Source organism: Diplotaxodon limnothrissa, linkage group LG10, assembly GCF_057381915.1.
Source record: "Diplotaxodon limnothrissa isolate DT_005_m linkage group LG10, D_limnothrissa_male_GT1.1, whole genome shotgun sequence".
Lineage (NCBI taxonomy): Eukaryota > Metazoa > Chordata > Actinopteri > Cichliformes > Cichlidae > Diplotaxodon > Diplotaxodon limnothrissa.
In genome coordinates this window covers 32145698-32171695 of record NC_140605.1, presented here as the reverse complement: position 1 = coordinate 32171695, position 25998 = coordinate 32145698, and the positions used below count along the sequence as shown (strand labels likewise).

Sequence of the window (25998 nt, the reverse complement as noted above, 5' to 3'; positions counted from 1 at the left end):
GCTCTCTGTGAGGTTATGTTCTCATCTGTCTTGCATTATTTCATAGTTCAATACAGAATATTCCCCGTGGATAAAACTTTTCTTTCTCTGCCCGCCTGCTCCTCCCGTTTTCCTCTTGTTGTTGTCGGTGTCCTGATGAGAAGCTGTTCGATATTTTACGTTCAGTTTTGCTGCAGGGAGAAGCTCCCACTGCACTCTGAGCTGAGGACTATTATGTTGTTTGGCACTGCTGAGCTTGTCATCCCAGTCAGTATTCTCACTGGTTCAGATGGGTTAATTGGTTTTGTGCTGTGAAGAGTGTCACTGGGTTGCCACACACACGTGGGGATGTGAAAAACACAGCTCTGGAGTGGGATAGAGCCGGAATTCTCTAACACACTTTTCTGTTTATTTAATCCTGTGTGCATTTAGCAAGTCACGGGATGTTCAAACCTGGCACTTTATGTGTGTGGCTAGCCTGGAAGATTTGAAGTCATTTTAATACTTCCTGTTGTATTCCAATATATGCTCAACTGTGCCTTTGTGTCTTTTAGGTCTCCAGTGATGGCAGGTGGACTGTTTGCTGTCGACAGGAAGTGGTTCTGGGAGCTCGGGGGATACGACACCGGTCTAGAGATTTGGGGAGGGGAGCAGTACGAGATATCCTTCAAGGTAAAAAAACAAAAAACAAAAAAAAAACAATTTAAAAAGAGAGAAGAGTGCACACAAGTGCAGTGTAGCGTCGAAAATAATCAATAAAATCACTTTGACGTCCGTGAAGAAAGCTGACTTGATTCCCAAGACGTGTTGGTCCTGGTTTAATGTTTGGATTCAGGCATTTCAGTTTGGTACTGAATATACTAAACCCAGGGTTATGAACCGTGTGTGTGTGTGTGTGTGTGTGTGTAAGCAGAAAATGACAGCACTGAAACCTCAGTCATGCTTGTCACTGACTCATGATCTTGTAAAAATTGCTTTTTTCCTATTATTTAAAAATTTGTATCCAAAAGTCACATGACTAATAAGTCATAATAAAACTGTATAGAAGTGATGACATCATTCTTGGCAAAGAAATTCATTTGAAATTGAGATTACAGTGTTGAATCATTCTCTAGTATTTTGGTGCAAAATCTCCCTTATGCATTCAGCTGGGTTGAGATTTAGAGACCATGAAGGTCAAATTGCATAATTCACATCATTTCATAAACCTCAAGCCATCCAGTGAGCCCTGGTGCCCTCGGATTACCTGTGTCCTGTTTCGTCATAGGATAAAGATGATCACGCTTCTAAGAGGACCCAAAATGCTTGCTGTCAGAGCGCCTCAGAACTTTTATGGTTTTCTTGTGGAATTCCTTTGACCTGCCAGTTTTTAACAGACAAGTCAAATCATCCATTAGCAGGAAGCAGTGGTGATTCAGGAGACTGGGGTCAGTAAGAAAACAACAGTTAGACTGTATGCTGTCTAGCTTTTTGCACATCCTCTAGCACTGAGAGTGGGCAGAGGAAGTGGTAGAAAGTATAGTCATCTGCAGTGACTCAGTGTTGCTGTCAAAGATTAAAGCCGAATAAGCCCAAAATCACCAACAAGTATATGAAATACTGTTTACTGATTCAAGGTTAGCCTGTGAAGGGGAAAAATTTGAAGTTCATGTGAGTACTTACATACTCAGAAAGCAGACACACTGGAAAAAAGAGGCTGTCAGGAGAGAATACGTGTTCATGGAGATATTGTCAAATTTGATGAAAATCAGAGAGCAGAGTGTTCAGAGGAAATGGGAACAGTAATGGCAAGGTGCAACAAAAGGAGAGGGTGGGGGGGATAATATCAGAATCAACAGGAAAGACCACGTCATTGTCACTAAATTGAGAATTGGTTACAGTCACTTCAAGAGATGTCAATGTCAGGAAAAGAGACGAAGGAGAGAGCTTGTGAAGAGAAAAGAGGCGAGAACAGGTTAGAATGCATTAGAAAGCAACTGGACTAAATAAAGACTGCAATAGAAATGGGCAGACCTGGATGAGAAGAAGATAGTTGCACAACTTAAATTGCTGTAAAGCTATTAAGAAAAGAGGTCTTGTTGCTAAGTGCAGGAGTAAATGAAACATTTTTCATTTTTCCTGAACCACCTCCTTCTTAATAAGCGCTTACTGATTTTAATGCTCATATGCTCAGCATTACTATATTTTGACATTAAACAGCTTTTAAAGAATTTTGGTCCCATGTGCTTCCCTCTCTTTGGTTTTCCCCGTATCTCTTTAACTAAGCAGCTAAAAGACTTGTAAAGCAAATGGTGCTTCCCTCATTGTGGTTTCAACTCATGAGCCAAATATAATCTGTTGCATCTACGACTCTCCACATTAATCATACTCAGAAGTCCCTATTAGATTATGTTTTTGTCTGGTACTTCACCATGAATTATTCTACAACACAGCCATAACTGCTTGCGACTTGGCCAGTATGTTAAGCAGTGGTCTCCCCCTCCTCTCTGCGTGCGCCGGACAGACAAAACGGCCCGTCACAATAATTGAATTCTGGTTTGAATGAGTAAGGACTTTTGTCGTCTCACTCAATTAGACACAAAGGCCACTGCTGTGTAGTTTGATGAAATTGGACATATGCTCCTGTGTGATAGTACTGCGATTGTTCCTTAGAGTGAAATTTCCAGCACAGAGGCATTGTTGTTTATACAAATTGAACACCTAAATCTAATTTTCCATCAAAACAGTTTTACTTGTGACTGCCTCTTCATATTAACATAATGCCATTTTGCTATTGATACGGAATAAGAGAAATTTTAACGTATGCCTTGCATGAAATGTTGCCTATGTGAAAAGTTTTACTTTCACATAGGCAACATTTATGACCAAAGGGAAAAAAATATATTTTTTTTACATCATTATATACATAGATTTACAAATTTATTAGAGCATCTGTCATAAAAACAAGGGAACACTATTAGTTAGTATACTATACAGAAATATTTCAAACATGTTTAAGACTAAAATTGTTACTATTTATTATATAAAACCAACTGAGTTCATATTCTTATAACTAAACTTGAGCCAGCATACTGGATGTCTCTGAGAAGTTGGAAATTAATCAAGCGTAATCTACTAAAACTGATTTTTAGATGAGTAAATAACTAATCTGGTCAAATTCATGGATAACAACAATTTTGAGCTTTTGCAAACTGCTGGATTAGTAAAGAGCAATATTGTTAGTTTAGGACAACCGTGGCATACATTTTAGATGGTGGTAATAATTTTGTAAACCAGCGGTCCCCAACCTTTTTTGTGGCACGGACCGGTTTATGTCCGACAATATTTTCATGGACCGGCCTTTAAGGTGTCGCGGATAAATACAACAAAATAAAACTAGTACCGGTACCGAAAAAAAGAAGATTTATTCATAACACACGTGAAAAGACCCAGGAAAACAGAGCTAACGATAAAAACGATAACAAAATAACGCTGAAAACCGATAAAAACCCTGAAAATTATACATTTCACACCTGAGCCTCAACTCTCGCGGCCCGGTACCAAATGACTCACGGACCGGTACCGGTCCGAGGCCCAGGGGTTGGGGACCGCTGTTGTAAACGCAAAAACTCCTTGACAAATGCCAAAAAAAAAAAAAAAAAATAGTCAAAGCATCCATCCATCCATCCATTTGCTTCCGCTTTTCCTTTTCAGGGTCGCGGGGGGGCGCTGGAGCCTATCCCAGCTGTCATAGGGCAAGAGGCGGGGTACACCCTGGACAGGTCGCCAGTCTGTCGCAGGGCTAACACACAGGGACAGACAACCATTCGCACTCACATTCACACAATGGCAATTTGGATTTTCCAATTAACCCATCCCCACAAGCTGCATGTCTTTGGACGGTGGGAGGAAGCCGGAGTACCCGGAGGGAACCCACGCAAACACGGGGAGAACATGCAAACTCCACACAGAAAGACCCCGGCCTGATGTTGGAATTGAACTCAGGACCTTCTTGCTGTGCGGCAACAGTGCTAACCACCGTGCCACCGTGCTGCCCTGCCCTGTAGTCAAAGCATGCATTGATTTATCTCTAAGACTTTAATTCTGTTGGTAGAATATATATTTACATTATTATATTAGCATTAGTTCAGTCAAATAAATAACCATTTTTTCCACATCTCCACAAGTTTTTGGTTAGGTTCCTGAATTTCTTTCAGTGCTAAACATAAGCTGATACTATAATTTTGCATCAATAATCTCTTTGACTTATTTGCCCAGTTGCTCCGGTTGTCCGTAGTTGCTTTGCAGACCTCAACTTGTCTGCAAACACTCACCAACTACTGGCCAAGCAGCAGTGGAACATGAGAAACACTTGAAATCACTCTGGTCAGTGTTCGCAAACAAGCTGGTGTCTTTCATGCAACTAGATGCAAACTTGGTCGCCATGATCACTTGCAGATCTCTGGGCCTGAGTGATGGAGGCCTAACAACTTAATGTCATCATACAGAGCCTAATCATGGGTTCTTTCACTTGCATCAACATCTCTTTGACTATAAATTTGTAGTTGCAGTTAAATGCTATCAAATGCAAGTTCAACACTTACCTTTTATCTATTGGACGTCACTACGGAATGACAAGAAAAATACTCCAGCTAAATGACGCACGAGCAAATTCAAAAGCACAATAATAATATACAGGGAGAAGCTAAACAATAAGGCAAAGGGTTGCTCTTAGGAGTGGTTGATCCATATGAACACTAAGAAAGGTCAAATGTTAAAAATAGTGCTGTCATCTCATTAAAATGACGTTTATGAGCTAACTGCGCTAACGCGTTGACACCGTGCAGCCCCACACGCGGGGCGATCTGCAGTAACTCTCTAACAGAGATTTGCCGCATTAATGCGGTTATGGCATTAACGTCATGTTAACGAGATTAATGTTGACAGCACTAGTTAAAAATAAAAATCCTTCAAAGATAAAGTGGTTTAGTCTTTTGTTACTATTACATTACAGCGCTCCATGTTTTAGAGCCGCTGCATGCAGGAGACTGCAGCCTCATTGTTCTTGATACCGGTCAGAGGCTTGTAACAACCGCAATCAGTCGGATCACATGGTTGTATTACAAAACCTGTTTTTAAACAAACAAAATCATAAAGACTTTGTTTGATTCTAGCTATGCTACCATGTAGCTACAGCCAAGATAACTGCCACGTTTCTTACAAAATGCTGTTGTTGTTTCGTTCTTCTGACTGCTATCCTAGCCGTCGGTTATCTTTTTCACCTCAGTTTCTCTTTGTTCTTTTCAAGCTTGACTCTTGTCGTTGTTGCCCTCCCAGTTCTGTACATGGGTCTAGGTGTGGCTGTTGTGCCTTGGTTCATTTTAAAAAAAACACAGTTCATTTGAATTCTGACATCAGCAGCATCAAAACTTGCTGCTGATCAGCAGATGAAGAGCTGTGGTTCAGTTTTCAGTTTAGAGGTGGTCTAAAAACAAATGTAGGAGGAAAAAATATATGAACTCACAACTTTAAACCATTTGCTGGCTGATGAACACTGCTGCCCGGCTGACAGCTGTGAAAGCTTGAAAGGAGTTTTATGAACCACACACACATTTTCTGTGCATCAGGCTTTACTAGCAGACACCATTCATCTTTAAATAAATGCGCCGTTCATTTTTTGCTTAATTGGGCAAGCAAACTCTGCATGAAAGGTTAATGGATTTAGTGACTAAAGCTTTGAGTTGGTAACAGGAAGATTGAGAGATTCTTGGGTGAGATTAGTTTTATTTGGACTAAAAAAAGAGACTCATTCTTCCATCATACTGTTGTTGCTATAGCGTTTCCTTCCCTCTTTGTCCTTTTAAATGAAAAGACATCAAAGCCCTTCAAGAGACATTTGCAATGCTGATTTGTTAAAAATAATTTAAGAGCTACATTGCTTTCATCCATGTTTACTCGTTTGCATTCTTTTCCCGGGTCTTTTTTGTTGGTATGCTAGATTTCTTGGCATCTTCTCCTAAAAAACATCGATCCGTAGCACCACTGCAGTTGGAGTGCAGAGCCAAAATATCTTCTTAATACATTAAGAAGGATTCCCTTTCTCTCATTAAGGTAACCATTCCTCACTTTACTTTTCAGATGTAAGTTAGTGCCAAAAGTCAGGTATAATCAGATTGATTATGTGTATGGAATTATATTATTGAGGTGTTGGGGCCTTCAGCATTATGCCAGTGTAATTGCATTCTATAATTTGTTTTTGAAAGGAGCTATATAAACAAGATGGTACTTTAAAAGGACACAGCTTTTAAAGCTGCTCTGGGCCGCCGTGCTGTGGTTTCTGGTGTTCATGTTTTGAGGCGAGCAGATTGTAGAGGTTGAGGTGTTAGAGGTGAGTGATAAGACTTTTAATTTAATCTGACTGCCACTGAACCCGAGCTCTTGATCCCTCCTGCGGTGGGGCGCCCCTGTTATTAAGCTCAAGTGCTTCAGTGCAGGGATAAAGGGGATGGAAGGCACCAGTGCAGCAGGTCAGACTTTTCCCCCCTACAGCACAGTGTGGAGAGGGTAGATTCAATCTCTTATTTCCCCCGATTCTGTTTGTCCAAGCTGGAGCGATGCAACAAACTTGACAAGGAGTAATTGAATTGAAATAGCAGCCAGCTGATGTCCACTCTGGAGAATCGGGAGGGGAATGAGAGTATAACAACATTCAGGTGGGAAATTATAATTTTGCTCTCGTTACTATATGCCTGAGCTTAAATACAGCCTCTATCTTCATCACCAGAGAGGTTTCTTTCAGAAAATGTCTTGACCTTCAGCCGAAGGCAAGGAAGACTTTTCTAGATTAAAGTGTCTGAATTTCAAATTGTATAAAGACAGCATATTATGACTGTTATATCATCAGACGTTCAGGCTTCAGAGGTTCAAGTCACGACAGAAGTAGGAGGAATGCAAGATTTAGGCGGATATGGAGGACAGTGTGCTGTAAAGGTCATGGGAGGTTTTGGTGGAGATCTCATATAAAGTACACTCAATAAAATCTTACATAAATCTTAAATCCTGATTTAAAGTAGATGTATTTTAATCTGGCTTTTAGACAGATTTTGATCTTCTTCCCTAATCTCCTGAAATGCTTTGTCCATAATATTCATAATCAACTAGTATGTAAGCCTTAAACTGGCTAAACGGGCCAAATATTTATTGGTATTTCATTCACTGGTATTGATGTTAGTTTTCTAAGGTGCTATGAAAATGAGTTACACTAGTTTGTTTGGAAGAGCAGATTTTTGCATGTCTATATATAGACGAGAACACCTCTACAACCCACATGTCCCATCCGATCTCCTTAACTGGAACATCTAATTCCCAGTAGCTTGTGGAGAAGTCAGCAGCACACATTTCTAAGTAACATGTTGTAGCCTAAACACATCTGTATTGGATATTAGTTTGATCGTTATTGTGCAGCACACTGTGTTAATGTTTCAGCTGAATCTTTATTACTTTTTTTCTTGCATATTTTATCGACACGTTTATCTGTTAGTCAGATTGTGTTTGTGCATAATTGAGACTTAGATTAAGATCAGACTACATTTTATGGTTGATACCAAAACTCTGATAATTAGGTGGTAATTAATTAATAGGTGGTAATAATTAATTTCTTTCAACTGTTACACGTCTGCATCATTCAGCTAAATAAAAAACGGGTTGACATCAACAGCACACTGAGAGAATAAATTCAAAGCTTGTAATGTAAAAAAGATAATCCCGAACTCTTTGGGGTCAAAAGTTCATATAGTCAAACTTTTGACCCCAAAGTCTTCTCATTAATTTAAAGTGTCTAATCACTTAAATTCTAGTTTTAAATTACTAGATTTTCACACCCTGTAGACTTGAAAGGTAGCTCTGCTTTTGCTAAGTAGCATACCAAATCCAATTTGAGTCTTTGTCATTTAGCTAAGCATGATTGACTTGTCTCATTCTCTTCGGTGTAATTTCCTCTCTTTGGTCTCTGAAAAAAGTTCATGTGTTTCTAGATTGCACAAAGTTCTATCACCTCTGCAGTCCTTTATAAAATAGGATCCATATCTGTAGTTCTTTGAAGTTTTCAACTCTCTTTGTGCTACTTGAACCTGCTGCTTTTGTTCCTCTCTCCAGGATTTCATGACCAAGTCAGCATACCTTGCACCCCTGTGCGTACCCTATACAGTCCCTACCCTTCTTCAGTTTAAAGGTCCCTCTCCTACTTCTCCCATTTATCCTTTTTTTTCCTTTTATGTTTTGACCTTGTCTACTCTCAGTTGCTTTTTCCTGGTCGTGTCTTCCCACATTTTGTCTTTCTCACATAGTTTCTGTTTCATCTCGGAAATGTTAACCTCATCTGCCCCTCTCAATTCCAGGCTGTTCAGTTACACAAATTCACTCTCAGATATGATCTTTATCACTGCTGAGTCCCCGTCTCTCTCTCTGTAGGTGTGGATGTGTGGTGGTCGGATGGAGGACATTCCTTGCTCCAGGGTTGGGCACATCTACAGGAAGTATGTCCCCTACAAAGTTCCTGGTGGTGTCAGCCTTGCCAGGGTAAGTCTCAGATCTGTCTTAAGCATTATGGGAAAGCTTGATGTTTTCCATTTCTGGTGCCTTGTATTTGTTCAGTGACCTCATGGTGAAATGTCTTGCCTTGTGCAGAGGTGTCGGTTAGGAATTTCTCACCTCAAAAACCCTTTCTTCTCTTTACTGTCCAAACAACAAAAGCCAATGCGCTTTGGAGCGCCACAAACATAATAACCAGTCAGTCTAGGTGGTGCTGAGCAGAGTGTAATGAATAACTACACAAAGTAAATGCAAAGGAAATCCATTAGTTTCTTTAATATGAAAGGAAACAAAATCCGAATCAGGTTTAAATAACTAAATATCAGTATCAGTCTTAATAATGCTGCATTGGTTGGGCTCTACAGATGTTGTGTGAAAATCTATAATGTGTATGACTTCAACTTTGGTCTCTAGTGTGAGTGTTAAACTCCTTCCAACCTCCAAAAGTGGATTTCTTCACGTCTCCGTCTACGCGCAATATTGATGTGTATTTGGACACAACTCGGTAAACAACAGACAGACAAAAATCGTGATCAGGGACATTAAATGTTGGGCCATCGCATAAAAACTGTTACACTGATTTGTGTTTTTGTGCATGAATGTATTAAAAGTTGCAGCTATTTCACAAACCCTGCTTTCGAACTCGGTTGACATGCATGACCTCCACCTGTTTCTTCATTTAACTCCATCATCTCAAAGTTCTTCATTTAAGTCTCTCAGTGAAATGGGGGAATGATCGTTGCCATGCACACACAAACATCAGCAGCCTGTGATTACTGCACTGATGGTGGCAGTTGGATACTTTTAACACATCGCTCAACCCTTCCTGGGAGGTTGCAGAAGCATTAGCATTAACAACTCCTATCTGTGACTGGGCGTAAAAACCCGATTACTATCCAAAATCTACCATCTACTCAATACTGAAGGCTAGCATTACATGAAAAGACCACTGAATTGCAAGCCGCTGTGAGTGTGATGCAGGCTTTTAGCAGCTTTTGTTTCCTTTACTTTGCATTTCTAAAAGTTGTCACCTACACACACAGCATACAACTTAGGGGAGCTAATTATGAGAAAATTCTTTCTTTATTCCATGGCAGCTTTAACACTGTGAAACAGTATGAGAAGTGATAAAAATGGCTTTCTGGCCTGTAGCTGAACATTACTCATTATGCATGACTCAGCCTCATTCTGACACCTGGCTCTGTTTGGCTCAGATGAATATGTAATTAATTCCTTTGGCCTCGGTTTTTGCCTTCTTGGTCTGACCATTAGCCCCACAGTGAGGCTGTATTGAATACTGATAGCAAACAAACAGGCTGGTTTTAACAGTATAAAAGTATTGACTGTACCTGGGGTTGTTATGAATCTGGTTTTTGTTGATTTCTCTACTAGTTTACAAAGAATCAAATAATAATACAGGTTTTTATTTACTACTGACTTGCCCCATTAGACTAGATGAATTAGCGCGATCTTAGGTCAAGATAACTCTGAACACCAAAGGCTCTTTTTGTACCACACAGTGATGGCTGAAGTCACTGACCAACTGTTGTATTTCATTTTAATTTTTAATTTTGGTATTAGCTGGTATATTTTATTTTGGCCATGGCTTATTGTAAAAATGTAAATAATATAACAAAAAATCTTCATGTTCGGCATGTATGGCTCTTCATTTATATCTGTTTTCAAACACACCTGATAGAAGATCTGACGGAAAAAATGTTAGGAAGAGTGGAAGGTGTTTTTTTGTGTGTGTGTGTGTGTGTGTGTGTGTGTGTGTGTGTCTGTGTGTGTGTGTGTGTGTGTGTGTGTGTGTGTGAGAGAGATCTACAGAGCTTTTTTTGTATGTCAGCTTGGGGGGAGAAAAGATTGGCATTTTCTTGTTTTGTTTTTTAGTATATTTTTTTTCTCCACATGTCATTATCATGTAAGTCATTTTTAAAATGACTTACATGATAATGACACAAAGCGCTGTCACACACAAACAGCACTTTAAGATTTACCTCTGTTTTGTGGACCTTAGTTATCAGTTCAGCTCTAAAAGCATAAGGTTGGTTAGCACAATTTGCAAAGTGCTCTTAAGCTGTTATTTTTTGTTTTGTTTTGTTTACTTTTTATTTGTGATTTTTCTTTTTTTAAACATTGGTGTGAAAAACACTGACCAGTGTTTAATAGACACTGAATAACATCCTTATATAAGTAAATACTTACTGTACATGGCTGGCAAATTTGAGAGTGCCCAAGTCTCATTACTATATATATATACATGTTCACTTCCACGGACATGACCCCCTCCAAATGACAGTAACAATCACTGAGCGTATTTTGGATCATTTGTGTTGTCCAGACTCTTCAGTAGGGACTGGGGGAAAAAAACAACAACAACTACAAAGAACTGCTTCTGTATATTTTATAATGGATTAGTTCTAAATTTATGAAGATAAATTTAGAAGTTCTAAATTTATGAAGATAAATTTAGAAGTTCTAAATTTATGAGAATGTGTCAGTTGTTTTGGAAAACATAACTTCAAATATATCCTCCAACAAAACATTCAGAGAGATGGAGCTAGATGTTTATTTCTATATATCATATCAAAATAAATCAAGTCAACTCGAGCTCTAGTATGATCAGCAAAATGATGGAAAATTTCATTTAGCAGCACAAGTATAATGTTGTGTGAGGAACACAAATCAATAGATTAGTGCAGGGGTGTCAAACACAGCAAACATAATCACGTAATCAAACAGCCCATTGCATGACTTTGCAAAGTGTGAAAACTGCCAAGGAGGGCATAAATTTGCATTTTTAGCTGTGTTTTTGGCAGTTTCACAGTCGTCTTACTAACAGACATTTCTTATTTAAGATCATATTTGGACTTTATGTACCCCACCATGTAAAATGAGTTTGATAGCGCTGGATTAGAGCTTCGACTATTTCGCAAACATTCGACTTGTGCAAATCCACCCCTCTATCCCTCTGCTCACTGAAGCATAAAGTTCTCCTGCAACATGCAGGAAGACAGCAGACGGCTAACAATTCATAACCCCAAAATGTTAAATGTCACAATGTGACACCATAATATAAAATAACCAATCAAAACAGCAGGAGGTGGAAAAAGTTTAAGATTTTGTGTGGTAAAATTGCTGGGGGGGCGGGGTTGTCAATCTGATGATGTGCTCTGGCTTTGTGGGTAAATAGGGCATAAACTTAAACCACTATTGATTTCCCTTAGGTGACTAAAATCCATTTTGTTGCTGACTGTGTCGTCAACAGTCCATGACTTTAGTTCCGGTGCCGGTCAATGCTCCCGTCTGCTTGGCAGCTTGACACCACCTGCTGTTGATGACACACTGTTTGTGGCTCTCACTTCAAAGCAACTGAACCAACCCCAACTGAGTAAAAAGAGTTTTCCCAGTAAAAAGCTTATCATTCTAAACATCCACCCTTTTCCCCCCCGCCACTTTTATCAAACTTAGGGTTGCAGGGAGGCCAGAGTCTGTCCCAGCTCCCATAGTGTGCGAGGCGGATACACCCTGGAGCAGTCACCAGTCCATCAGAGTGCCTTAACTGTTTCAGTTTTAATAGTAGAGATCTGCTGCACAAAATCCAGAATGTATATCTAGACATGCAGAACTAACGGACTGAAGAATTCCCTTAACAGGACTCAATAAAGACTTTGGTTTGTGTAAGGATTTAGTCATGGCGCACTAAGAGACACTTCTCCCGTGCTCTAAAAATCTTTTGCCTCAGGAAAGAATTAAACCTTCAAGACTTTTTTTTTTTTTCATTTATGTTGATTTTTTTTTAAGTATCGTGGTGAGAGAAGCATTTCAGCAGGTACAGATAAAGAGAACAAAGGATCTCCAGACATATTTATAGAGTTTTGTGTGCACGTATGTGTGTGCACATCAGGGAATCTCAGCCCCCGCTAAGTCCAGTCGGCACACAGGAAGATAGAACCACTGAACTGCACTTCACCTAGGGAGCACAGAGCTTGAGTTTTGCTGCAGGCGATGAGCTTTGCTACAGGGATTTTATGTGTGCCTGTGTGTGTGTGGCTGGAAGCTTTTCTTCACTACATCTGTACCTCCGAGGGTTGGAGGATTTGTATTTATTCCTTCCTGGGAGGATTGCTGAACTTGTATTCTCATTCCTTTCACCATCCCTGCCTCCAAGGCTGCTACCATCTATACTCCCAGGCATGCGTGCGCACCCCAGAGGCTGACGCCTCAAAGGCTTCAGATGGATGGATTTCGCATTGCTCAGGCTTTTATGTTTGCAACTCAAAGCAGGCTTAAAGAACCTGTGTCAGATGTTGTCTGTGCTGCCATTACTGTCGCTCATTTTGCATCGGATTTCTCTCCTCCTCACCTGTTTTATGCCTCTTAGTCATGAATATTAATGCTCTTATAATGAGACAAAAAGGGTGGGGCTTTTTCTGTGAGCTTATGTCACTACATGTATAATTTAGTGGCCTAAATGTACAATAAATAATGCATTCTTTGTAGCTGATGTCTTACATTTGGGTGTTCTTGTTCATTTTAAGTTGCTCTCATTAGATCTTATAACAATCTCTGTTGAGCGACGGTTCACAGTGGACATTGATGGAGTCCTTTACTCCTCTCTCAGATTCTCAAGACTTCTATTGTCCTGTGCACTTACTCCACCTACACAGAGAAGGGAAACTCTTTTGAGGATCCGAGTGTTCAATGTTGTACCAAGAAGTCCTGGAAGTCTTCTCGGGTGATTCGAGCTCTACTCGCATCTTGACATGTGTAGATTCTACAGTGTCTCTCAAATGATTCACATAATGACCAACATCTTAAGAATATGGTAGGTCAGGAAATCTCAGTGCCTTGCAACCAGCACCATATGACAAATTTGACATGAAATTGACGACACCGCTACTGTCGTTAGCTGCTGTTTTCAACGGGTCGTGCACATCTTGATTTTTATAACCTGGCAGGTTGTGCCAACAGTGCGTTTGCCGAGTGCACAATCGTGCCGTGCACAATCGTGCCATGCACCTATCGTTCAGGCGAATAACGTAATGGATGTGGTTGTGCAATGATATTACCAGCACCACATGAAGCAACCAACACAACTCCGCTAGCAGTTAAATATCTGGAACTCTGTCGGCTTATAAAAACTAAAGAAGCATCTTGTTTGCCCAAACAACCTACATGGATATATTCTGTTTATTTGTTTTGTTTATGTAGCTTGCAGTAAGTCCATATTCTATTTTTTTTCCTCCTTGGTTTTCTATCAGTATCTGATGGTTTAAAAAAAAAAAATTGTTTTTCCTCATGATTTTAGCAATTATTTTTTCAAGATGTGATCTTGTAAAAAGACATTAAATCAGACCTTTACGTGTTTCACTTTTTCAGAAGGGCTTCTTGTTTCGTAATCCTTATTTTTTATTCTCCAATACTTCCTTGCACTAAGAGTAGCTCTTAGTGATGAAATACCAAGAAAAGTCTTAAAATTACCACTTTTTCTAAGAATTTCACCTTAAGGTTGGGGTTATCGAAATGGTTATTCCCAAGGCATATTAGCCCTTAAATCTGGTTGGAGTGGTGACTTTGACCTTTGGGTTTCTTTAGGGGAGGAGAAAAGGTGGAGCCACTGGAGTGCATCAAAAGAAGATGCCCCCCCTCTGAGTAAAGAGGAAGAATGAATGCAGTTGGCATTTGGGTTTTTCTTTCCTGATAATTCATCTTTTCAATCTTTAGTGAATAATGTCATCAGTATATAAATATAAAATAAAAACAAGTTGAATTGACAAAGCAGTAATACTTAAGTGTGGATTCACAACATCAACTCACATTATGCATATTGCTCCTTTTCTTCTGTTAAAGCCAAGCCAGTCTCACAGCTGATTTCAGATTTTCTTATTTCATAAAGCTACAAAGAATGTTTCAGATCCATGTGTAATGTCATTAGAGACCTAATTAGGCGTAACAGCTTCCCAACACCAAGTATATAGAAAAAAAGAAAAGAAACAGACAGTTTTTCATCCTTTATAAAGGCACCTTGTAAATTAGCACATAATTCAGTTCAGTGTTATATCTGCTTTCGTGACTAGAGACAAGGTACTTTTTTCATCTCTCGCCTCCCGGGGCACGATGACAGGTCCTGTATGATGACTGGCCTCCTTTCTACTGAGCGGCTTTGATCATTTTGTCATGTCAAATCAATCAAAACTTCAAAGGTGGCAGGATGTACAAATGATGGCTTTGTTTGTTGCAGTGAAGACACGATGCCCAGAAAGGCAGGAATTTAGCTAACAGGCCAGCTAACTGTAAGACTTTAAAGCAGATTTTATTTATTTATATATTTATTACAAATATTTTCAGACAGCAAAAGCAGAAAAAAAAAGGCATAGGGGAGAATATTAAATGTGCTGCACAGCGTGACAAAACTAACACAGAATCTCAGATAGCTGTTCTGTAGATTACGAGTCTGGAATTAATCTAAAGGGAATTTCACCACTTTGATGATCAAACTGGTGGTTGGTTAGGGAATAGACGCAAGTACAATTGGTCCAGTTTCTCATTAGATGACTTTGAAAAACTGAAACTTCACAAATATTTAAATTTCTAACATATTTCATGACTTTTTATCAATGCATTTATCATAAAGAAAATTCATTCGATTTCTTCACCTATTTGCAGCTTTTGTGAAATCTTTCATGGCTCTTTTATGGAACAAAATATATTATTGATTTACATATGGTAAGATGGTAAATATATTAGAGGGTTACCTGCACAAACAAAGCCTGGAATATCCATTAGTAACCAACTAGTAGCCACAAAGGAATGTAATGTGCATGTGGACACTTGTTGCAGCCAATAGCCCAAATTGTAATACACTGAAACAGCCACGTTATTAAGAAAAAAGAGGAAATATTGGCTATAAAGGCTTTAAAGACAAAAACAACTTTCTCTACCTGAAAGTTGTTGTAAAGTTAACTTGGGCGTCTTTGAAGTAAAACTCTTAGTCTCCCACAACATTTTGATGAGATGTGATGCAGGAAAATGCTCCATTTTGTTGATGTTGGACCTCCGCCTTTGATACTGTGAACCATCATGTTCTGCTAGATAGGCTAAGACACTGGCTGGGTATATCAGGGTCTGCTTTGGAGTGGTTTGAATCTTATTTGCATGAATGATCCTTTTCTGTGGCTACCTCGGAGTACAGTTTCTCTTCTACTTTTCTTGCCTATGGTGTGCCACAAGGTTCCGTTTTGGGGCCTTTATTGTTTTTGTTGTATTTACTTCCTCTTCAGCACTTATTGAGCACTTTTAAGGACATTTCTTATCACTGCTATGCAGATGATATTCATTTATATATCTCCTTTAAGCCCAAGATGTTTCCATGCTACAGATTTTGCATAAGTGCCTAGACTCCATTAGAGGTTGGATGGCTGAAAACTTCGTTCAACTAAATGAGGGGAAGACTGAAGTCCTTGTTTGTGCTCCTAAAGGATTTGCATCTAGTGTTATGGAAAACTTGGGTCCACTTGCTACATTTGCCAAACCTTCTATCAGGAACCTCGGTGTAACTTTTGACTTTTGAATTATAAATTGTCATTCATGCATTTGTTTCATCTCGTCTGGATTATTGTAATTCTTTGTTTGCTTGTTTATATAAAGCCTCTTTGGAGCATCTGTAAGTTGTTCAGAAAGCTGCTGCAAAGCTTCTGACCAAGTCCTCCAAGTACTCCCATGTCACACCCCTGCTGATTCAGCTGCACTGGCTCCCTAATAAATTCAGAATCCACTTCAAGGTTTTGACCTTGACATTCGAGGCTCTGCGTGGACAAGCACCAACATATATCAGGGAACCTTTACATCCATACATTCCCAGCAGGTCCCTGAGGTCATGTGATTAGGGCTTGCTGGTTGTCCAACACACGAGGCTGAAAACTAAAGGCAACAGAGCTTTTGTAACTGTGGCCCCTAGACTGTGGAACTCTCTCCCTTTGAGCCTGAGATGTGGATTCGGTGGTCTCTTTTAAAAACAGCTAAAAACGTATCTTTTTAAACTTGCCTTTGGTTGATTTTTGTTTTTATGTTTTAGCTTCTGTGAAGCACTTTGTTTTGGGTTTTTTTTTTTCTTGAAAGGTGCTATATGTTTTTATTATTATTTTTTTTTACTTTTAACTGCATTTCCTGCATTACTTGATTGTCAACCAAAGAGGCTGCTGTCTGATGAGCCAATTCAGGCACTACATACACAAATCACTGCTGTCAGTCAGTTTGTGACAGCTTAGCAAATTGGGGTATTTGTTGGTCCAGTTCGTGCAGAACTTGATCATGTAGTTGTGTAAGAAGCAGAATTTGAAAGAAGAATTTACTGCATATACAAAGAACTAACCTGATGGTAGCAAAGTTATTCTGTGAGCCTCGGCTTTTGCCAATAAATGAACCAACAACATTTTTATAAATATAGTCATTTATTTGATTGGTGTGAAAACTTGATGTCTGTTGTTCTGACAGTTAACAGTGTGAAATGTGGTCTGTAGAGTTAACTGAGAAACCATTCTGATCTCAGAACCTGAAGCGAGTAGCAGAAGTGTGGATGGACGAGTACGCCGAGTACATCTACCAGCGCAGGCCTGAGTACCGCCACCTGTCGGCAGGAGACATGACTGTGCAGAAGGAGCTGAGGAACCGGCTCAACTGCAAGAACTTCAAGTGGTTCATGAGTGAGGTGGCCTGGGATCTGCCCAAGCACTACCCACCTGTGGAGCCTCCTGCTGCTGCATGGGGAGAGGTACAGTTGCTCTTATCCTCTAATTAAAGGCAGCCTAATTGAAAGATGGAACTAGAGAAATGTGTGTTAGAAAGTCATGACAGTGAGTACTTTGAATATGTAATGTGAAGCTATTTTTTTCTCAGCTTCATGTAGTTTAGTTTTAAAATGCCACTTTGTGTGCCAGAGGTTCAGTCTAAAGATAGTTGGTCTTGTTACTGGTGTCTTAAGCAAATTCTTCCTTTTCTCCTTTGGTATGGCAGGCCAAAAGATAAGAGTAATTACCAGCGGTTTCCTCTAAAATAACTCAAGAAGCTGTCAGAAATTCTCTCCATTTGGCTCTAATATTCCTATCTGTCTGTCATACCAGACTGCTGTCTGGAGCTGTGGACCGGTTACACTCAGTGCATGAATTTAATTAGAGCTTAATTGCAGTGTTCTTGCCTCCTGAAATAACCCAAACTAATGGTGTAATACTACTTGAAGCTGCCTGCATTATATTCTTTGTGATTTTGGTAGTTAAGAAAACCTCTGATCTCTGTTGAAGATGTACAACTCTTATTGCCTGAATAACGTCTTTCTGCCGTCTTTCATGCTTATGTGACTCTGCTCTTATGTGTGTTTTTTGGTGAAGATCCGTAACGTGGGTAGCAGCATGTGTATGGAGAGTAAACATTTTGTGTCGGGGAGTCCTATCCGCCTGGAGAGTTGTGTGAAGGGACAAGGCGATGTGAGCTGGAGACATGGACAGGTACGAAAAAGTCACTGAAGTCAGTTATTAATCAGTGTAGCTTGAATGGAGCCTGATTAAGGTCATGTTATTAGTTCACCTTTAACGTCTAATTATTACTCATTTAACCCAAGTTCTTCTGTATACAGGGAGAGTGGTGAGAAAGAAGTCAACCTGTGTGCTCACAGTGAGCACGCCTAACACGGTCCCATTGATACAATCACTGTAGGCGGCAATAAAGAAAACCTGCAAATCCAGAGAATTAATGCGCTGACATTGTCCAGATCATAACAAAATGTGCATCTTCATTAAATTAAAATCTCAAAATAGAATCCAGACATATCCTGAGGGGAAGCGTAAGCTGCAGCGTAACTGTATTAGGCAAACTCGGCACAGCATCATCGCTGCCTGTGCTGCTCGCGTTGGTAACCTGGAGTGTGTCTGCCATGTTGTCAGATCTTTCTACTGACCAAGCTGAACTTGCAGTACAAAGCTCAAAAAATGTGGCCTTTGCGTACAGATTTATAGGCGTCAACATGGTTTGACTTTTTAAAGACAAGCCCAAGTGGCCGGTGGAGAAACTGCAGGTTTTGCCAATCCGTGAGTCCCAGAGGATGTTATGATTCCAAGGATTTTGCAACAGAAACGGCCTTTTTGTTTTTTGTTGTTTTTCTTTATATTTTTCAAATTTCCCACGTGTGGGACTAATAAAGGTTATCTTATCTTATCTTTTTCTATTTCCATGGGAGTTTTGGTTCATCCATCATAATGTTTTTTTTTCTTTCGTGTTTTTGTTCAGGTTTTTTTGTTTTGTTTTGTTTTCATCAAAGACTTGCGTTCTACTTTATTTTACTTTTTTTCTTGTGGACCTGCCCTTAAATATTTGAAACCCTTGCACACACAGTTCCCTTTTTATTTTTAAAGCCTGTTTTTGAAACTTTTAACTGCCTCCTTTTTCATACATTAATTCAACATTAGGCATGCAGAAACCATACTTTGATCTTCTTTTGATACCCGGGCCAAAAGTCGTTATTTTAGAAGTTTTTAATAGTTTAATTTTCCCCATATAATTTTAATAGTTGATGTAATTGCACCCTTGATTTCATCAGGATCCTGGCACGCTTTATTAAAAGAAGTTGCTCTTTAATTTTGTCATTTTGTCAGTGATGTGTTTCACTCTCCGCCCCGTACTTACTCAGAAGATTCATTATACTGTGGTCAGATTTCCCAGCATTCCCTGCATTGGGAGTTTTCTGTTAGCTTCGATAGTGTGGGCCAGTCCTTACATTGCTGAAGGTGGCAGGTGTACAGGTAGGAGTGATTTATTATAACGGCTATTTTCTTGCTGTGTCATCAGGCTGTCCAGGATGTAATAAGCATTATAGCGATCACCTATACTCCACAATGTAGATTTAAAAAGAAATCTAAAGGAAAGCGTAGTCTGGTGGTCCACAAATGTGCCTTTCAACTACAAAGTTGAGCGATTTTAGGTTTTTCCTAAGGGCACATTTATGAAATCGCTTAAGTAATTGGATTTTGTCAGCTAACGAGACATAAATGTCAAAAAAAATAGTGCCCGCATAGATGGAAAAGCTTCTTCATTATCTCTGCATTGTTCTAAAAGGACTCTGCACTCACACGTCACAGCGTAGATCTTAAAGCACAGCTCATAATACAAACTTAATGGATTGAATGTCCCCTTTTGTTTCCACAGCCAAAATACTGCGCCTCAGAGCTCTGACAGTTTAATTGCTTTAATCTGAAGATGCATTGTAGTTTAATTTGTGTCACAGTCTCAATCTGTATTCAGAGCCAGCACGAAATGCATTCGCTGCAGCTCACAGGTGGCCTCTCTGGCAGCTGTCCTTGTCGGGGCTTTTCGATCCTGTACAGGAGGAGTGGAGCAAATCATTCAGACAGTGTTTGGGAGCCAGAGGGGCGACAGTCACCTGGACACAGATGGAGATTAAAAGTTTCATTTTGTATGTTTGGTTTTAAGTAAGAGCGAATTAGACTTTTTTTTTTTTTTTTTTTTTTTGGTCTGGATATGTCTGGAATCCAGAAATACTTCTACATTTACCAAATCAAAATGAGTCATTTGCTGGTTTTAATGAAACTAAATGCAAAAATCTAATATGAGTTGTTAGCTGAGACGTTTCAATTCATTGAACATATCAAGATTTATCATAATCGTTGATTTCACGGCTAAGGCAGCTTTGATATCAGCAGATTATGATATCAATCATTCTGATGAACTCATCGACATGTAGACAAATGGATAAGGATCATAAGAAGCTGCGTTAATCCATCACTGTCACAGAAAACAAACTAAGGGTCAAGAAAAAGAACAATTGATACAGCACACGTTGGTCTTTGTTTTTTAGGTTTAGAACCATGAATAAAAACTGTATGTAATTATGGATATACTCTGTATTCATAGATATAAGATAAATACAAAATTATTGAATCAAAAATAAAGCAGTTTTTACCAGAAGTCCCAACCGATTCTTATTCTTCACCGTCAGGTTGCCAAACCAGGCAGCGATACAAAAGAACATCACAGATTCAATAAAACTTCTATAAAACAAAGACAACATCTCAGATGAGACATTAAAAGATCTCGTTTTCCTTAAAAAGAAAAGTCTTTGTTGAACTTTTTTAGTAGTGGCATCAGCATGAGATTGAAAACACAGTTTATGGTCAAGTACCACACCTAGATATTTATAACTCTCAACTATCCCAGCTTTAATGATAATATGTGATGAGCTATCAGAGGACTTCCTAAAATCAATAATCATAGTTTTTTCCCCTCCTTTAGTTTAGTTTTAGACACATTAAGTGAAAAGAAGGACTCATCACACCAATTTACAAAATCATCTACAACCTGTCCATGGCCTGACTCGTCCCCCACTAGAAGACTGACGATCACTGTGTCGTCAGCAAACTTCAGGATGTATCTGTTCGTGAAATTACTGCGACACTCATTTGTGTACAGAATGAACAGAAATGAGTGTCGGCTATCAAATAAAACACAGTAAAATTCAGCAGTATTTTAAAAATTATTACTAATTTTCCCAATGACCTAAAGGCTACTCTAATAATAAAGTAGTAAAGTGTTGTTCTCATTTCAAGTAAAATAAGGCTTCTCCTTAAAAATAATAAGAGCTTGTCTTCAAATAGTGTTTAATTTAAAATAATGAACAGGTTTAGTTGGGGTTTCCCCTTTTCTTCATTGTTCTGAACTAAATTTTCTTTAAGCCTCCTTTCCCCGCCACCTGTTTCTCCTCTTCAGACTTCTGCAGCTCGTCCTCTGTTTCCTGTTTTCACGTGTGCTCTGAATAAAAGATTTGATTGACTGCTTAGAGAGTTACAAAGCCCGCAGTTGGGTCTGTTTCCTTTGTACATATACGTGACTATAGTAAAGACAAAGGAAAAGGCTGCACACATTAAAATAACCTTTGCAGAGAAAGATGGAAACAGTCTGTCAAAATCTAGTAATATGTCTGCGTCTGTGAAGAATGACGGGGAATCATAATAACAAAAGGTACACTATTGCTCATCTGTCAAAAACATGATACCTTGCTTAAGCACCTTCTATGACACCAGCAGTCCAGAGAGGAGGGTTTTGTAGCGATTTGATTATATTGTGGTCATAGACTGAACCTGACTCTTCTTTTACAAAACTGTGGTCTTCTTTCAGACCACATGCACTAAAATGCACCCAGTGTAGTGTATTATATTAGGACATTTTTCTGCATGCAGACATGTTTATGGGCTGGTTGACATGAGGACAAAGGATAAACATTTTCAGTAAACGGTTAAAAAATCTGCTGTGTACATAACTCTTTCATTTGGTTAGTATATATATATATATATATATACACAAAATGCAGTGCGAGTTGAAAAAATCTGCCTATTTAAAAGCTGCTCCCTTTTCACAAACGGGCACCACAGCAGGTAACTCCACGTGTTGGATTTGGCAGAGTCTTACACCAGATGCGTTTCCTGACATTTGTGTCTCCGGCTGGAATTGAACCAGCTACCTTTCGGTCATCAGTCAGATGTGTTACCCTCACTGGATATGGGGGAAAAATGGTGACTAAAGTGTAGTGAACTCTCCTGTCAGTGCTGCACTGCTTCCAGTACGGCTGCTATTTTTAGATTGCTCCCTGAAAGTCTGATTCACACTGAATGGACACAGACTGGCATTTGTATCGCACTTTTCTTCTCTTACTGACCATTCAGAGCACTTTGCACTGCAAGCCAATTTCACCCATAGCACTTCACACCTACAGCCAATCAGAGAATCACAAATTAACCTAACATGCATGTTGTTGGGTTTTGGGAGGAAGCCAGAGTAACCAGGAGAGAGGAGAACACAGGTTTCATACAGAAAACTCCAGAAACCGAGGTGTTCAAGTCTCCTCCTGTATAAAACAGGTCAGAAGTTCCCATCAATAATCAAAGGCCACAACTATGATAAACTTTTAGATTTTTATAAAATTCAATTCTGAACTCTACAGAAGCAAAACAGCACAAAGGAGCAAAAGCAGCTTAATAGGAAAGTGAAAGTTTCTTACAGTAGGTTATAAAAACGATTTCTCCCACATTGATATTTTAACCCTGTATCGCTCTTTTCAAAAGTTCTGACCTACAAAACAAACGATTCATTTCAAGTCCCCTGCAAGTCCCTTCACCCTGTGCTGAGAATTTTTCATGTCGCGTAAAGATCATCGCACTTCAAAAAAGGAAAAAATCATTACGTTATATCTCCTGCAGGTGTTTACGTTTGGCTGGAGAGAGGACATTCGGGTGGGCGACCCCATGCACACGAAAAAAGTTTGCTTCGATGCCATTTCCCACAACAGCCCCGTCACCCTGTACGACTGCCACGGCATGAAAGGCAACCAGCTGTGGCGCTACAGAAAGGTATGACAGAGATGAAGCGGAGATCAGAGTCGGAGCCTTCGGCGTGGTTATGTGTAATGTTTGTGTGGTGAGCTCTTTCTCTGAGCCTTTTTGTTTTCCTCTTACAGTACAAAACAGCAAAATTGCAAGTGTAATTGCTTCAGAATGAATGACTTCAAGAATGCTTAATCAGTTCCCAAAGCTTTGCACTTTTTAACCGAATCTACGGGGCTCATTATGTTGTTGTGCTTTTATGCTCGGCTATTACAAAGGGCCACGTTTCTATTTTTGTAACCATTGTGGGATTTAATGTAGCCACAAAGAAACATGCTGGCAGCAGTAAACAACACAAGTTGAAAGCGTTACTTGCAAACATTGGTTTAAAGTGGACCTGTTATACCCATTCCCAGCTCTGTATATTCATTATTTGATTCTATTAGAATATCTTTGCATGAGTTACTGTTTAACATGAGCTGAGTTTTAGTGCAGTCTTTATCCTCCACCACAAACAAGCCATTATAGTTCCTGTCCTCCACCCTTAACCCAAGATTATTCTCATTGGCCGTCCCTCACAAACAGAAGGTTTGAACAGTCGAGATATCCCCTCTCGCTGACATAAAACAGACGAGACATGAAAATGTTGAGCATTTAGAGCAATAGCTGTCAGGGAGTCATTGTTTCAAACACTGTCCATGTTTCAAATGAGCTTCCAAAGAGTTTCTCTTTGACGCAGCCCGTCATCTCCCTTGTTTCTCCCTCCAGGATAAGAGTCTGTATCACCCCGTCAGCAACAGCTGTATCGACAGCAGCCTGAACGAGCGGCGTGTCTTCATGAACACGTGTGACCCGTCCTCGCCCACTCAGCAGTGGCTATTTGAGAAAACCAACGCCACCGTGCTGGAGCACTTCAATCAGGGCGCCAAGTGAAGTCCTGCAGCATCCACGAGGAAGGACTCACGCAGAAGTGGAGCTGCTGCTGCTGCTATTGCGAACTGGGGTATTTCCCATTTACCTCGCAATGAGGTGACAGCTGTTTCTCTTTGGGGTGCTGGGAGTGAGGCAGGATGGCACGCAGAGGGGGTTAGTTAAACGCATTAGTGTGAGGGAAGATTGGGTTTGAGTTTGATTGATGGGATTTGTGTAAAAGTTACTCTGTGAGAGATGGGTGTGTTCTGTCGGGGTGCTGCTGTGGCAGTAGGTCTGTCTCACTTCCTGATTTTTATTTAATTTTTTTATCGTCTGCCATTCCTCTTTATTTCTTTTGCCCGTTTCAAATCTCCCTCTCTTCCCCTGTACTGTTTCCTCTCTGGGGGTTTGTTGTTTGCAGTTCTCTCTCCCTCTCTTTCTGTCCATCTACCTTTTATCCTCCAATCTCTCCTCCCTCGTTTCTCTCCCGGTCTGCCACTGCCTGCATGTCCGTCTCTATCTGCCTGCATGACTGCACCTTTGCCCACCTTTTTCATTCTCCCTCTCAAATATCCTTATGTCTCTCCAGCTCTGACAACCTCCCTGGGGGTAGATGAAGGGGGGGAGGGGCTCTTGCTGAGCCAAAGTCGTACTGACACCTGGGTGAAGCCAGGCAGAACCACTCTGAAAATCACCTGGTGAAGTGATTCTCCTTTACAACCTTCTGTTCCCTCCCTCATCCTTCCCCTCATGTGTGTAACTCCTGGTCTGCGGGCAGAGCTGCATTGAATGTAGTGGGTGAAAGTTGACAAAGACGGTCCAAGGAGATAAGACCTTTTGCACGTGCCTCACTTATTTGTTCCTTATTCTCTGCTTTCCTGTCTGTATTTATTGATTAGTCCTTCACAGATTTGTCACTGTGCCACGTTCTTCTTATATTCCTCAGAGGCGAGCGCTATCCGATGCCAGGGTATGTGCAGGCTGACTCCTGCTGGGTATTGGTGCAGTCAGACTAGATTTTGCTTTCTTCATAGAGGTCCTGCATCTCTTAAAATAGCCAATAAGAATGCAGGCTGTCTGAGGCCTACGCAGAGATAAAAGCGACAATGGCAAACAGAAGATCCAAGGTAAGGTCATCACACTGCAACAAGGCTCCAACAAGTGCTTCCTGTGAGATCTCACCCTGGAGTGGGTCCATTTATTTGAGAATGCTTTGAGAAAAGCTCCTCAAAGCAGTGACCACTAAATCAGGAGGTATTTGTTCAGAATTTAGTTTTAAGGTTGCGTGGTTACTGCGGTTTGTTAGCTAAATAGCCGTGCTACTTCGCATCACTACGACGACTCCTCATTATTCATACTACATCTCATAGGATTTGCAGTATACAAGCAAGTGTGCTTTTTTGGCACTACGCACACAGCAAGATGTTTAAAGTTTGGGGCTCATTTGCCTGCTACATTCAACAGTGTGTACTTTGTTGGGGCTGTACCAAAAGCAAATGGAGAAAACAATATGCAATTATTATAATAATAATAATTATAATATGCACTGTAAGTTTTCCCAAGCCAAACTTCTGTCTGACTGCACCACGAGAGCTTCTTTGTCATTATTGTGGTGACAGTGGGAGTGGGAGTAGCTGTCACACCTCTTTGAGTTTCTCCTTTGCTTTCTGTGCGCTATTTGCCGCTTTCCACTCAGTCACTAAAGCAACCCGGTCACAGACGGCCAAGCAAGGGGTCTCGTCAAGGTGCGGAGCAGCAGGCAGCACCACAAATAGACCCCTGCGCGCCCGGATGGCTGGCCGTGTGACTGACAGGCCAGCTGATTCTCAGCAGGGCTGCCTGATTGGCCGGCCGCCATGCTGACACATCACTTTAGAGTACAGTGTGAGCGGGAGTAGAGACCAAAAGGGGAAATTATCCAGGATAGCCTCGCCAAGGTAGCGCTGGGATTGAGACTAACGTGTGTGTGTGTGTGTGAGTGTGAGAGGGGGGTTTAAAATGCATTAAGCACTTATGGAATGATAAACTTGAATGAAATCTTAGTGCCTTGTTAGAAGAGGACTAGATGTTGCTGTGTGTATTTGCAGAAAATGTGTGTGGCCTGAAATGTCCAGATGAAAATAGGGAACAATTCCTCAATTCAGGAAGTGAC

At 40.2% G+C, this 25998-nt stretch overlaps 1 protein-coding gene across 1 annotated transcript in view; it reads left to right on the top strand.

The window, feature by feature from the left end:
• galnt10 (UDP-N-acetyl-alpha-D-galactosamine:polypeptide N-acetylgalactosaminyltransferase 10 (GalNAc-T10)) overlaps positions 1-25322 on the top strand; it is a 126211-nt gene extending 100889 nt beyond the window's left edge. Inside the window, exons 7-12 of the mRNA XM_085364724.1 lie at positions 534-651; positions 8428-8535; positions 17102-17323; positions 17937-18053; positions 22812-22961; positions 23703-25322. Coding sequence (XP_085220850.1) covers positions 534-651; positions 8428-8535; positions 17102-17323; positions 17937-18053; positions 22812-22961; positions 23703-23867 — 880 coding nt within the window. The 3' untranslated portion in view covers positions 23868-25322. The remainder of the gene's footprint in view (positions 1-533; positions 652-8427; positions 8536-17101; positions 17324-17936; positions 18054-22811; positions 22962-23702) is intronic.
• Positions 25323-25998: the final 676 nt, after the last annotated feature.